This window comes from Garra rufa, chromosome 12, assembly GCF_049309525.1.
Source record: "Garra rufa chromosome 12, GarRuf1.0, whole genome shotgun sequence".
Taxonomy (NCBI): Eukaryota; Metazoa; Chordata; class Actinopteri; order Cypriniformes; family Cyprinidae; genus Garra; species Garra rufa.
In genome coordinates, this window is record NC_133372.1 from 25,359,494 (window position 1) to 25,374,483 (window position 14,990).

The 14,990-nt window shown below is 35.8% G+C and overlaps 1 protein-coding gene across 1 annotated transcript in view; it reads right to left on the minus strand.

The window, feature by feature from the left end:
- Positions 1-14,990, minus strand: part of nme7 (NME/NM23 family member 7) — a 53,069-nt gene that overhangs the window by 5,000 nt on the left and 33,079 nt on the right. The window contains exon 11 of the mRNA XM_073852419.1: positions 1,248-1,355. Within this exon, the coding sequence (XP_073708520.1) occupies positions 1,248-1,355 (108 nt within the window). The remainder of the gene's footprint in view (positions 1-1,247; positions 1,356-14,990) is intronic.

Sequence of the window (14,990 nt, forward strand, 5' to 3'; positions counted from 1 at the left end):
CTCTGAAAGACTCAAATGACTAAAATTTTACTAAGACTATTAAGCATTTTTTGTCTCAAGATAACGATTAAGACCAAATCAAAAATGCCTTTCAAAATTAACACTGGTACCAACCCAGTGTTTACAAAGCGAATGAAGAAAGAAAGTCAAACGCTCTTTACAAAAAAGGTAAAACAACAATGACAGGTGATTTTGAAGTTGAAGGAGAAAATGAGAAGGTGTTTTACGCTCTACCTTACCTTTTTGACCCGAAGTACACAGACAAAGAACTAACCAAAGAACTTTACAACGTGATTACATAATGCAAGACGAACATTTGTAGTTAAAATATATATACATTTTAATTTTTTTTAGAAAATGACCAATCGTTTCAGATAAGACACTTATTCCTCGGCTGGGATTGTGTAGAGCCCTTTGAAGCAGCATTGAAACTGCATTTCAGACCTTCAACTCAATGGCCACCGTTGAAGTCCACTATATGGAGAAAAATCTTGGAATGTTTTCCTCAAATACCTCCATTTCTTTTAGACGAAGAAAGAACGACATGAACATCTTAGATGACATGGGGGTGAGTAAATTAGCAAACTAATACTTGAATAGCTTTTTTTTTTAATTTTCAGAATAAACACACTACTCAATATTTATTAAAAAAGGCATAGAATAGTGCATAAGTATGTGAATTGGAATGTATCTTATGAGAATATTTAACAAAGTCTAATGTCTTACATTAAAAAACCAAACCTGTGTTAATTCGAGTCGCGCTTCATCAGGCCTCAGCATCAGCTCACCAGCTTGTTTTACTTTTCTGAATTGTGCCTGTTACGGCAGCCGACGTCTGTGCTGGGCCTCTGTGAGGCCTGAGCTCTTGGAATGTCATGGCTGAGTCGGTCAGCAGGCAAATGATTAACAAGGGGACATTTGTGCTAGTAGGCTGGACAGATCAGGAGTTGTGCACAACAATGACGTCCACCGGGCCAAACCCACTCCCTGGCATAATAATGCCTTCCCACCCCCCCTTCTACCAAACCCGCATGCTTCCCTTCCTGTGAGACAAGCCGGGCTGTAGGTCTGCCTCGGCCCACTGCGAACAGTCATGAGACCTGGATGCCATTTTGTTCTGGGCTTCATAAGCATTTGTGGGATCCAGAAATATTTTTGAAGGCGAACAACTTCCTCAATCAGACTGAATACAAAACGTGACTGTGTGGCTCTTGCATAACATTTGAATGAGATTTGCTTGTGTTTACCTCCAGAATCCCGTCTTCCGGTAGGTCGGTGCAGTGAATAGCATTCTGCACTTTGTTTTTGCCGTAGAGCGCTCGTAAAGTGGCGGGCCGAAGGTGGCGTGCAATTTCCTGTGTGGAAAAAGAACACGGATTGTGATGACAGCTCTGTGATGGGTTACAGTAAGAACAATGGTGCATATGCTTTACTTTGTACAGGGTTTTCTTGGTAGAGAAATTGGATAAAAGCACAGGTGACGACGCATGTGCTGTGATGGTTACTCATGCTCAACGCTGCCGCGAGATCACATAACGTCACATTCTATCCAGGGAATCAGGTTACTCACACATGCTTGTTCGCGTTACTGCAAACATCAGCTTCCTAAACAGTGCTCTTTGAGTCACTTGGGAGTCATACAAAAAAAAAAACCTTAAACTTAAAGGGACAGTTCACCCAAAACTGAAAACACTGTCATCATTCACTAACCCTCAAGTTGTTCCAAACCAATATGAGTTTCTTCCTTTGAGTACAAAAGATGATGCTTTAAGGTTGTTGGTAACCAAATAGTTGATGGTAGCCAATGACTTCCACAGTATGGAAAAAATCTTTTTTATTTTTTTTTGCAGGGTTCTGGCGGTTTGACGGTTTATGATGTTTTTTCCCTGACTGTGCCTTTATATTAATCAGAATGCATGAAACGGTTGCAGAACCACTACATTTTAATCACAATCCAAACAAACATGCCACATGAGCAGTTTTTGATGTAAATTAGATTGAAAGAATAGTCTTACCTTAGCTTTGTGATATTATGCTACATAAAACATTTGAATGAAACAAAAATGGGCTGAATGAGTATACAAATTCACTCTCGGGCCCGTGTACACATGATGTTATTGTTTACACGGTCATAAAGGATACCCAGAGCGAATGTGGACAGCCATGTTATCGTTTTCAGTAGTCTCCGTTTTGGTCCGTTTACACTGAAATGCAATCCAGAGTTTTCAAACTAAAATGGGGTCTGCAGCATTTCAGAAAGTCGCAGTTTTTGAGAGTTGAAAATGCCTAAGTAGTGTAAACGCAAAAGTTATGCGTTTTAAAGTGTAAACGCAGCCTCTGACAGCAGGTGGCGCTTATGGAACAGCAGCGATACAGCGGGAAGTTAAAAAAGAAAATACTAGAATAATCTAAACATTTCTGAAGACAGTCAGTTCCTCACAGAGATACATTCATATAACCCCCTCACCCACAGTTCAGTATTTAGAATTTTCTTCTTATATTTTGCGCAGTGTGAACAGTGGGCATCATTTGCCTGCTACAGTATTCTCCTCTTTGCGTCGGTCATAAACGTCTCTCGCTTATATTAATGGTTGTTTACAGTTGGTTTATTTCCCCAGTTAAAGAATTAGTTGTGCGTTATTAACAGTTCTAAAAGTTTTCCAAACATTAGTGAGAAGTGTATGCAGTTAAGAGGGATCTCCTTTTAATTAACGACTTTTATGGCACTTTTACTGGTATGCAATTTTTTTTAAATTCATACCATTTGCGTAATTAAAACCAGTTTACTATTTGAACCGGTATATCACTCAGCACTACAAAGTACTATATAATTTTTCAGAATTGAATGGGTATTAACACTGTCAAGAAAAAATGTGCAAAAATGGTACCAAATCAGCCCTTTAAAAAGTGCATATTAGTTCTTTAAAGTAGTATCTTTGTACCCTTAAGTTACTATTATTAAACTTTCAGGGGCAAATAATGTACAATTGCACTTTTTTCTTCCAGAGAGAGTCATAATATCACAATAATTATCAGTTTACCTGTCGACAGAAATTTAAATATTGGTGTATTCTAGGGCTGCCCCCTAATAGTCGACTAAACGTTAGTCGATGAGAAGAGGCTTTGGTCAACCAAAATTGTATTAGTTGCTTAGTTGCAGAAAAAAAAATCAACAGGAAGTGGCAAAGTCACTCAGTCCGTGACGGACTCATTAACGGCTCGTCATCATTCCTCAACCTCAAATATGGCATATCATCCAAACTATAAAAATGGTAGCAACTTTACATGGCCGCTCAATCTAATGTTAACCTAAAAAAAAGTGTGCTATTCAAGTATCTGCGAGTTTGGAAGCTGAATGACAAATGCTACGTCATTTTTGGTCATACAGATAAAAGTAATACATCTTTTGTATCTATAAAGACTACGTTTATTTCTGTGCACTCACAATAACAACGAAACGTTGCGCTTTGTAAAATAAAGAAGGCAAACAGGAAACAGCGCTTTCTGCCGTCTTGGTCTCTTTGAACTTGAGTGCGAAACTTCGAAACTCTGTGTATACTTGCCTCACAGACATGAAAAACATATCTATAGAGAGTGAAATGTCTACTTTCAAATGAACAAATTCAAATAGAAAACATATATACTCAGATTATGTAATCCGTATTAAACATGCATTTAGGCACATCACTACTGCAGAGATGATGAGTGTCGCCGACTTCATCTCTTAAACCCAAGACAAAGAAAGCGCTAGTTTATCAATAAATTATTTAAATGTTAATGCAGTCTCCTTGCTGTTTTTCCCAGACAATTCATAATTATTATATCTGCCAGTGCACTGTGGCAAGCTTTATGTGTGCTTGAGTGCTTTTTAGGCTATGTAAGCAATGAAAGGCTCATTATTATGATTTAAATGGTTTATTAATAAACGTGCAACTAATAGTTGATTCATGCTTAAGATGAATGACTACTAGTTGACCTGAAAAATCTTAGTGGATTCCAAATGAAAATAAGTTAATTCAGAATTGTGACATTATCTGTGTGAAACCCGAACTACTGTGTTATTTTCTCTGGTCAAGCTCATCTCAACCTGACTTTAACACCAGGCTGGCAAAGAACAGGCTGCTCAGCATTCTGGGCATGCTGTCATCTAGCAAAAAACAGCGAAACGGTAGCAGAGGAACACAAGACATTTCAAAGTCTCACAAGCAACAAAATAGAACTGATGTAGTTGAGTGTAATGGTATAAGCAATAAAATACACGATTGTCTTTACAAAGGTGCACAAATGTTAAACAAATACTCCTCCCCTGCCATTACAGCGTGACAGAAGTTCAAGGGGTCTTGGCTGAGTTTACTTTGAGTTTATATTTCACTGCCCTTTCAGCAGAATGTTGGACTAATACCAGGTCTTGACTTTAATTCGCGCTCACATGTGCTTCTCATTCAGAGCTCAGCTGGCCAACTGGCTAAGGCTAAAATGGAACGTGATGAAATGAAATGTTCCCGAGGACACAAGCCCCGGCGGCTCTACTGTCCTCTGCTAATCTCTACCAGTAGGAAATTTAACTCCCAATCACCACCCATGAGGGACGGGTTATCTACATGTAAATAAATTGGGTTTCCTTAGCCACACCTATCTTGTCACCTCCATTTTGATCTCTGGATTGCCATTTCACTGGCCTGGAACTTGCTAAAGACCACACAGTTCAAACAAAGAGGGAGTATTAAGCGACCACACATTGTTATGAGAGAAAGTCTGAGGCAAAATTAGTGTTTTGGTTTCAATAAAGAGCACTGTCTGTAACATATGATTTCCTTTCTAAAGCTTTGTTATATTTAGAGACTCTTGCTGGTTAGTTATTATCCTTATCTTGTGGACTTACAAAAGGAACGCAAAGACAATCAAATCCTTCACTTCTTTAGTTTTACAGCAAGTTCGTGTTTCTTAATAATGAGTCAGTTCAAAATAATGATACAGAACTCTGAGGCACATCCTCCTTTGATCAAACACAGATGAATAACACACATCTCTGAGGATTTCTTTTTAATTATGCACAGTTTGTGTAGGCAATACTGGCACAGTCTAAATGGCAACAAAAGAGAAAATAATAAAAATTCAAATGCAACTCCAGGTGTGAGTATAACAATAAGAAAAAGTACTAAAACATATATATGTGACCCTGGACGACAAAACCAGTCTTAAGTAGCATGGAAAATATATGTACCACTAGCCAAAGATATATTTTATGGGTCAAAATGAACACTTTGTCTTTTATGTCAAAAATCATTAGGATATTAAATAAAGAACAAGTTATAAGATGATATGTTGTACATTTCCAACCATAAATATATCAAAACTTAATTTTGAAGCAGAATTTTCAGCAGCGATTTTAGTTTTAGTGGAACATGATCCTTAATTCTAATATACATATTTGGAGGTCAAGTACCATTAAAAATGTTGAAAACAGTGTTTTTTTTATATTTGTGTGGAAACAGTAATTTTATCTAAGATTAATTGATAAATATAAAGTTAAATAATTTGAAATATTATAAATGTCTTTACTGATTTCAATCAATATGAAGCATGCTTGCTTAAAATCTTGACCCCAAGCTTTTGAACTGTAGTTACACTTCACCCAAAAATAAAAACTACCCCATGATTTACTCACCCTCAAGCCATCTTAAGTTCTTTTGAATTTGTTCTTTTAAACAAATACAATCAAAGTTATTTTAAAAATGTCTTCCCAGTTTAAATGGTAGTGAGGGTGTTGAGATTTTTAGTCCAATAAAGTGCATCCAATCTATCATAAAAAGTACTCCACGAGGCTCCAGGGGGTAAATAAAGGCCTTCTGAAGCGAATCGATATGTTTGTGTACGAAAAAAATTCATATTTCAAAATTAATAAACCATAATTTCTAGATTTTACTAACTGCCATTTGCACATACACGAGAGAGTGGTGTTCCAGTGGATGACATAGGACATAGGACGTAGGTGTAGCGTAAGCTCCGGTGAGAATATGCTAGTCTCACGAGAACCAAGTTTTGTTTACAGCGAAGGAAAATCAGTCTCCTCTTGGCAAATATGGAATTACATCTTATATCAAATCTAATTTATGATCAGTTTTGAACACGGTTATTTTTCTTACACAAACTTTTAAGATGGATAGATGCACTTTATTTTGCTTCAAAATCTCAATACGCATTCACTGTCATTATAAAGCTTTGAAGAGCCAGGTCATTTTTTAAAGGGGTCATTGGATGCCCATTTTCCACAAGTTGATATGATTCTTTAGGGTCTTAATGAGAAGTCTATAACATACTTTGGTTAAAATTTCTCAATGGTAGTGTAAAAAACACTCTTTTTACCTTGTCAAAATCAGCCTTTTTTAGAGTAAACTATTCTGTTGCATGTTCCTTTAAATGCTAATGAGCTCTGCTCGCCCCGCCCGTCTGCCGTAGGATGACGAGCCGTAATGTTTACTTTAGTCGCATTTAGCCGCGTTTAGCTGCGAAACTTGCTAACTAGCACATTATTAAGAAAGGCCATTTCCAAAATTGCATAAAAAACCATTATACTCACTTCTGCTGTGGGTGAAGCTGCATCACAAATGATTCGCACGAACATAGACACATATTTAGATCGGGATCAGCGCTTTCCCTTCAAAAAAATGGAAGTAATGTTAACCCGTTGCATCTTCAGCGACTCAGATGTCGGGAGTAAATGACGACTGCTATGTTCATTATTACATCCAACAACAGAACACCTCAATCGCTCAGTCTAAGACATTGTTGTCTTCCCTTGCACCTGAGTCCACACAATGGCGGACTGTTTCAGCTCGGTGAGGGCGGGTCTAAGGTAAGGCAAAAATGTCAATGAACTATCGTGGGAGTGGCATCTGTCGGTGTGTCGTCACACAGACAAGAAGCTGAGAATTACCTGATTTTAAAAAGGGGAAATTATTTTTAAAGATTAAAAAAATACCACGTGTAGACAAACTGCCAATACACATTAATGTTCAAACAACATGTAAAAATGAGTTTTGCCCCTTTAATATAACTCTGATTGTATTAGTCTAAAAAAAGAAAGTCATATACACCTAGGATGGCTTGAGGGTGAGTAAATCAAACATTTAAAACACATGTAAACACACATACACTTAATTTTCAATGTTGACTCAATTCCTGGCAAAGCTGGCTCACTATAATAGCGTTAGTTACCTGTAAGTGACCTGCAGCCACTGAGCTTAATGTCACTGTAATGAGTCGTGCCAAGCCCAAACACTGACGGTCACATGGACACAAACTACAGGCTATGGTTAGAAACAAACAAGCTAAGGGAGTTCATTTAGTCTCTCACTGCCTCTTTGTCTCATGGAACTCCTTTGGGAATAATGCTTAAATCAATGTGATTAAATGACTGAGATATCCATGCTGGTGATATCCATTTTCTGACGTCAACATTCATAGTGTGCTTGTGTTCGTATTCTAAACAGAGCCGTTGCCAGACACACTGCATATACACACTAAACCTCTCTCACACCCCACCACACAGAACATGAAGTAAATGTCAATAGAGACATGCTGACGTAACACTACTGTCTGTGTAGAACGAGAAAAAAAAAAAATCGTTACCTCACAAACCCTCCTCTCGCCGTTCACTGATAAAATGGAGTCTGTATTCAGAGAAACGTCCCAGTGCTAGAGCGTGTTTGGATATCTGTTCTCTTACACCAAAAGGACTCTCAGTGGCATTTTAAAGTATTTGGCAATCATCACAAATTATTGAAAACTAAAATAACTGCAATTCAGAAAGACAAATTTATACTAGATGGGTAAACTAGCCTTAATTGGTCAAACGTGTGAAAGACAATCTGGGTGTCAGATCAAGTTAGCAGAATGTACTGTTCCAGACTTAAACTCCTCATATTTAACCCTGTATGTGCCTGATCAGAATATCAGCTGATCCTTGTGAATATATTTTTCCCATAACAACTTACAATACAATTCCTAGAAATAGTGCAGAATCCTTAATATTTTGTACTAATTTTTGTCATAACATTCCTAAAACCTTTTGAAGAATTTTATATTATTATTCTGAAATCAAATTTATTTAGAAAGAATTTATTCAACTGATCAAGACTAACAGTAAAGATTTTTACATTATTACAAAGATTTATATTTTAAATATATGCTACTCTTTTGGACTTCCAATTTTTAAAAAAAATCTTGAAAAAATAATGTATCATGGTTTCCAAAAAAATGTACAACTGTACAACAGTTTTAAACTTAAACTATTAAAATATATTTGTTTCTTGAGCACCAAATCAGCATGATTTTTGAAGGATCGTGTGACATCGAATTGCTGCTGAAAATTCAGTTTTGCCATCACAAAAATAAATTACATTTTAAAATATAATACAAATGAAAATGGCTGTTGTATTCGTAATATACATTACTTTTGATTAAAAGCCTCGCAGCCTTGGTGAGAAACATTTTTCCCCCAGTAAACTGAACTGTAGTCTAAACTAGATTGTAAATGTAAGATTTTTAGTCTATTTTTAGACATTTAACTGACACTGAAGTTGGTCACAAGGTCAGAATCTTTAAGTTTACTGTGTACGTCAATGCCGCCTCTTGTTTATTAAATGAGGTTGCAGTATCTCCTTCACAGAAAGCTCTCACTTCATGGCTATTAAAATAGTCAATGTGCTAATCTGCTTTGTGTCTATGGTAATTAAGGGGCAGATTCTTTTCATTTAAAAGGTCCTTTTGTAATCCCAACCATGCCAAGATGGGCCTTTCTAGGCCAATTACCAAGAATTGTACATTTCAAACCAAGTCTCTATACTGTCATTAAACACACACAAAGCAAAACACCACATGATGTGAAAATACCATAAAAATAAATTGGGCTTCAGCATATAACTGAAATCAAGTTTTAGTTTAAACAAAGAAAAAAAAAGGTAACCTTTAGTCCCAAATGAGTGACGAGGACCTTGAGAATTAATGACGTCACAATTGTGCTTTCACCAATGTGCCCTCGAACAAAACACTTCACCACAGGTGGTGGCTAGGGAATTGTCTGTATAATTAGCATACTTGAAGTCATTTGGATAAGAAGCTTCAAGTAAATGGCAAGGAACAATGCCACCATTTGTTTATAGGAGACCTACAGTTGAAGTCAAAAGTTTACATACACCTTGCATAATCTGCAAAATGTTAATTATTTGGCCAAAATAAGAGGGGCTGAAAACTGAACTGAATACGATTTTTCACATAAAAGACGTTTACATATAGTCTGGAGAAAAAAAATTATAGTTGAATTTATAAAAATGACCAAATGTTCAAAAGTTTACATACACTTTATTCTGAATGCTGTGTTGTTATCTGAATGATCCACAGCTGTGTTTGTTTTTTGTTTAGTTCTATTTGTTTGTTTGAGTTCCTTGTTTGTCCTGAACAGTTAAACTGCCCGCTGTTCTTCAGAAAAACCCTTCAGGTCCCACATATTCTTTGTTTTTGTTTTTTTTTTAGCATTTTTGTGTATTTGAACACTTTCCAACAATGACTGTATGCTTTTGAGATCCATCTTTTCATACTGAGGATAACCAAAGGACTCAAATGCAATTGTTACAGAAGGTTCAAATGCTCACTGATTCTTCAGAAGGAAAAAAATAATGCATTAAAAACCAGGGGGTGAAAATGAAGATGTGTACATTTTTGTTATTTTGCCTAAATATCACATTTTTTCATTCAGTACTGCCCTTCAGAAGCTACAGAAGATATGTACATGTTCCATAAAAGACAAAATAAGTTAAATTTACCCTGATCTTCAAATTCAAATAGTATTTACCCCCCAGCTCTTAATGAATCGTTTTTTTCTTTTGAAGCATCAGTGAGCATTTGAACCTTCTTTAATATTTGCATATGAGTCCCTCAGTGTGAAAAACAAAGAATTTGTGTACGTAAACTTTTAAACAGGGTCATTTTTTAATTAATTAATTAATTAATTTATGTAAATGTATTTTATGTGAAATATCTTATTCAGGTCAGTAGTAAAAAAAAATAACATGCATTTTGTATGATCCCTCTTATTTTGGTAAAATAGTTGAAGTCAAAAGTTTACACACACCTTGCAAATTTTGCAAGGTGTTTGTAAACTTTTGACTTCAACTGTATTACGCCCCTTTTTACAAGATGTAATATATATATTTCAGGTGTCGCCATAATATGTCTGCAAAGTTTCAGCTCAAAATACCCCACAGATCATTTATTATATAATTTTGAAAAAGTTATGTTTTCATGAATGTCTCTTTAAATGCAAATAAGCTGCTGCTCCCTGCCCCCTTTTTTCAGAATAGTGCTGTGATTTAACAGCTCTTACCTCAGATATTCTGCCAAAAAACATCTGTTTGGTTTTTATTATCATGTCTATTGTGCTGAAATCATGCATTTTAAAGTCATATTACTATAAACTTCTGATGTATGTAATTTTATGAGTGTACACATCCAAAGCACGCACACAGAAAGCGGCTGTCGCACGGCATGTAAGTACTAAACTAAGTTCTCTTTCATGTGTTGTTGCGCTTAAACTGTCAAATACACACAAATTAATGCTAAAAACACACAAATGCTAAAAGCAGTCGGTTGCGAAAACATAATGGCAGTGCAGTGGGTGAAAACATGCAGATAAAGGGGCGGTAACATTATAATAAGATCCTCTTTCTATGTCACTGGGGAGCAAAATCTAAGCATTTTTTTCACATGCTTGCAGAAAAAGGCTTACTAAAACAAAGTTACTTGGTTGTTCTTTCTCGGTTGGTAGATGCACTAGGGACCCAATTATACCAATTAAACACAGAAAAACTCAGATGTTTAAGGCATGACAACAAAGACTACAGAGTGAATATACAGAGTGAATATGGTCAGCAACAAACCAAACCTGGCTTTCCTATCGTTAGGAAACAGAGGGAGCAGCTCTGAGCTAATTTGGTGGCAGATGATGGGCAGACTGTGCGAGGCAGTTCCAGTTCAGTCCCGGTCACATGGCTCACTCACTCCCTGTTCCTGGTGCTGCTCTGATGTAAGAGGGCCTTAATTAAGCAGCAATCGATGCTGTGGGACGACACTGGAGCCTCCTAAGAGAGCACCGCCATGGTTACTACAGATCTCAACGTTTCTGCCTTTATGGCCGCATGCTTACAGCACTGACACATGCTAGCCTTCAGCACCAACCAACATCACAATTAAACCCTGACTGATTGAATAACCTATTCATTTCCTTGGTTTACAACAAGAAATGTACATAAGATGCTGTTAGAGAACCATTTATTCTGTTAGAGAATTCATTTATTCATTTATTAAGGTACAAATGAGCCACTTATGGTACTTATGAAATAAAATATGAAGCAGGAAATTGTTAAAAATACAATTCCAAATAAAATCTACATTAAGATAAGGCATACATTTATTTACTGTATTTGTGATTAATGGATATTTTATGAAAAATATACTTTTGCAATTTTTGAACACAATTTAGAATAAAAGCACAGGACTTTGACTATTTAAAAATGTTAAAACATTATCATTTAAAAGTTTGGGACGGAACTTTTTAAAAATAAATTAACACTTTTCTTTACTTAAGACACATTAAATTAATCAAGGTGAGAGTAAGGACATTTATTATGTTACAAAAAATATATTTTTTAAATAATACAGTTGAGGTCAAAAGTTTTCATACACCTTGCAGAATCTTCAAAATGTTAATTAATTTTCCAAAATAAGAGGTATCATACAAAATGTTTTTTTTTATTTTTTATTTAGTACTGACCTGAATAAGATATTTCTCATACAAGATGTTTACATATAGTCCACAAGACAAAATAATGATAGAATTTACAAAACTATTACAACTATTACAGAAGGTTCAAACGATCACTGATGCTTCAGAAAGAAAGGGGGGGGGGGGTCCTCATTGTAAAAAGATGGATCTCAAAATCATACAGTCATTGTTGGAAAGGGTTCAAATACACAAAAATGCTGAATTTGTGGGATCTAAAGGATTTTTAATTTTGTATGATCCCTCTTATTTTGGTAAAATAATTAACATTTTCAGATTCTACAAGGTGTATTAGAATAATTTCTGAAGGATCATGTGACGCTGAAAACTGGAGTAATAACTGCGAAATTTTTTTAGCTTTGCCGTCACAGGAATTGTATTAAATTTTATTGTATTAAACTGTAATAATATTTCATAATATTACTGTTTTACTGTATTTGTGATTAAATAAATGCTTGGGTAAGCATAAGAGACATCTTTCAAAAGAAATGTAAAATCTTACAGACCCCAAACTATTGATTATTTGTAAAAAGCAACTGCTCTCACTAGAAACACTATAGCCTTTCTGAACTGCATTTTGCCTGAACATTAGAGAACAATTTACAACGCATTTGGTTATTTGTACTTGAGTGACTCATGCCTTGTCAAATACCCTAATCCATGAAAAAACTCACTGTTACTAATTGCCTTCGCTCTTTATTTGCAGGCTATAACATGTTGGCTTGTCAAATTTTCTCACAGACAGATCTAACAAGACTCTATAGAAGACATGAGAGACAGCAGTGTCAATTGTGCTTTGTTTCTCTGCGTAGAAGGCAACACAGGCCTTGACTGACATAAACACATACTAGAACAACCACACTAGATTACTAACATCCTATAAAACTGAGCTCAGGGCGCTCACCGTAGTGTTGTATTAAAGACATAATTCTGCTTTCATAAATCATTGTGTTTACTTTTGATACGACTGGAGGACATGGATACACAAAATGCTCACATGGTCTCCTCTAAAGTAGGCAAACACTGTGTCCAAACATCTAATCCTTTATCTTATCACCATTGTATGTGACAAATCGGGCACGGTTACATTCCCACTGTATAGGTTTACCATGTTACAAGTAAGTTACCTTCGTTTCCAAGTGAAGGTTCTGTTACGGTATTTTGGCACCTGGAGCTGAAAGCCAGTCAGTCATTGACAGGCATTCAGTTGAACTTTGTCAGTTGATACGATCTGTCGGCACAATACATTATTCATGAGCTCCAACACCATATGAGACTTAAGCACAACTAAGAGAACAGGACCTTGGTGCGTTCTCACACAGAAAACAAATGGCTAATTTCTTCTGTACAACCTTGGACAAAAGTCAGCCTTGGAGCTTATCAAGTTCAAACAGACATGCAGAATGCAAATGAATGCATAATGGCAGACAATAACAGCAGGTATTTATGCTGGAACCACTGAATTTATTCTTTTGTGAGGTTGGGCTGATCTAATAATACATAATATTAGCCAAATACAATTTCACACATTAAGAAACAACCTTGTAACTTGTTCAAGGAAGTTGTGTTTAGAAAGACTGTTTCCTTGTATACACTTCAGCCAGAGAATCTGGTTACACTGAACAATACTATCATAACAAGCAGGAATAAGAAAGCTAAAAACTCTCCAACACTTGACTAGAGTGGAGATCCTGAAGCCAACAGGATCCACCATTATGAATTTTTCACTACTGTCTGTCACACAATTCCTCTTGCTCTTCTTCTATCAACATGATAAAGCGATCTGTAACATCAAGGTACTGGAGAGGAGCACAGTGTTCCACAACTGATATCCTTCCTGAAAACCAGCAACACTATATTACAAATAGACAGTGTTCAGAAAACACACCCTTAAAAAAATTGTTAAAACAGCTACCTAGAAGTAAGACTCAAAACCTCAAAATTAGATGGTGCCAAATAAATGACCAAAACTGGGGGTTAGTTTGATGATATATGACTGATAAATGACAACCATTAACATAAAAATAATGCTACCTGATCTCATGACGAAAACGAACCCGTGGAATCATTTTTACAAGACATGAAATACGTACCAAAAAGTACATATCACTGCAGTTTCCAACAGAAATGAAAACTAGAGGTGGTAAAACAGCAAGCACCAAATATGGACTCAGGATGCGGAATCCTTGGGTACAAATCCCCTGAAAAACATGACTCACGATGAAAGAGCTGAAAGATGAGAGATCGAAAACAAGCTAAAATGGCATGCTTGCGATTGCGTTTTTACATCACATTTGCTTTTGTTCATACTATCGTGTAGGTTTAGGTGTAATGCAGATGGTATCCAAAGATATCATCAAAGATTATCTGAAATAAAAAGCTTTTGTAACATTATACACTATACCATCCAAGCTTTTTTTTAATAGAAATTAATACTTTTATTTAGCAAGGATGCTTTACATTGATCGAAAGTGATGATAAAGACATTTATAATGTTACAAAAGATTTATATTTCAGATTAACGCTGTTCTTCTGAACTCTCTGTTCATCAAAGAAACCTGAAAACTTTCTACTCAGCTGTTTTCAACATAATAATACATGTTTTTGAGGAGCAAATCAGAATATTACAATGACTTCTGAAGGATCATGTGACTGAAGTAAAGATGCTAAAAATTCAGCTTTGAAATCACAGAAAAAAATAATTGTAAATATTTTCAAATAGAAAACTTTTAAATGGTAAAAATATTTCAAAATTGTACAGTTTTTGCTGTACTTTGGGTCAAATAAATGAGCAGGCTTCATGAGCAGAAGAGATTCTTAAAAAAAAAAAACATTCGAAATCTTACTGTTCAAAAACTTTTGACTGGTAGCTTACCTGCCTGTTTATCTATATACTTGCACACCTCCACACAACCAAAAGGGTGTTTAGCTGGTGTGGAAAATTACATTCATATCTCATTACAGACGTATTTGGCAAAAATACTTGAACTGCCAAAATACACAGAGACAGACAATGGGGTAAAACGTGGGTAAACATTAGTAGTGTTTTTACAAGATGAAGGAATTTGATAGAATGTTTGGGTTTCAGTCGAACCAATGAACTTGCAGAGTTTCTCCTTGGCAGGTAAGTTAAACTTTAAGTTAAAAGTAT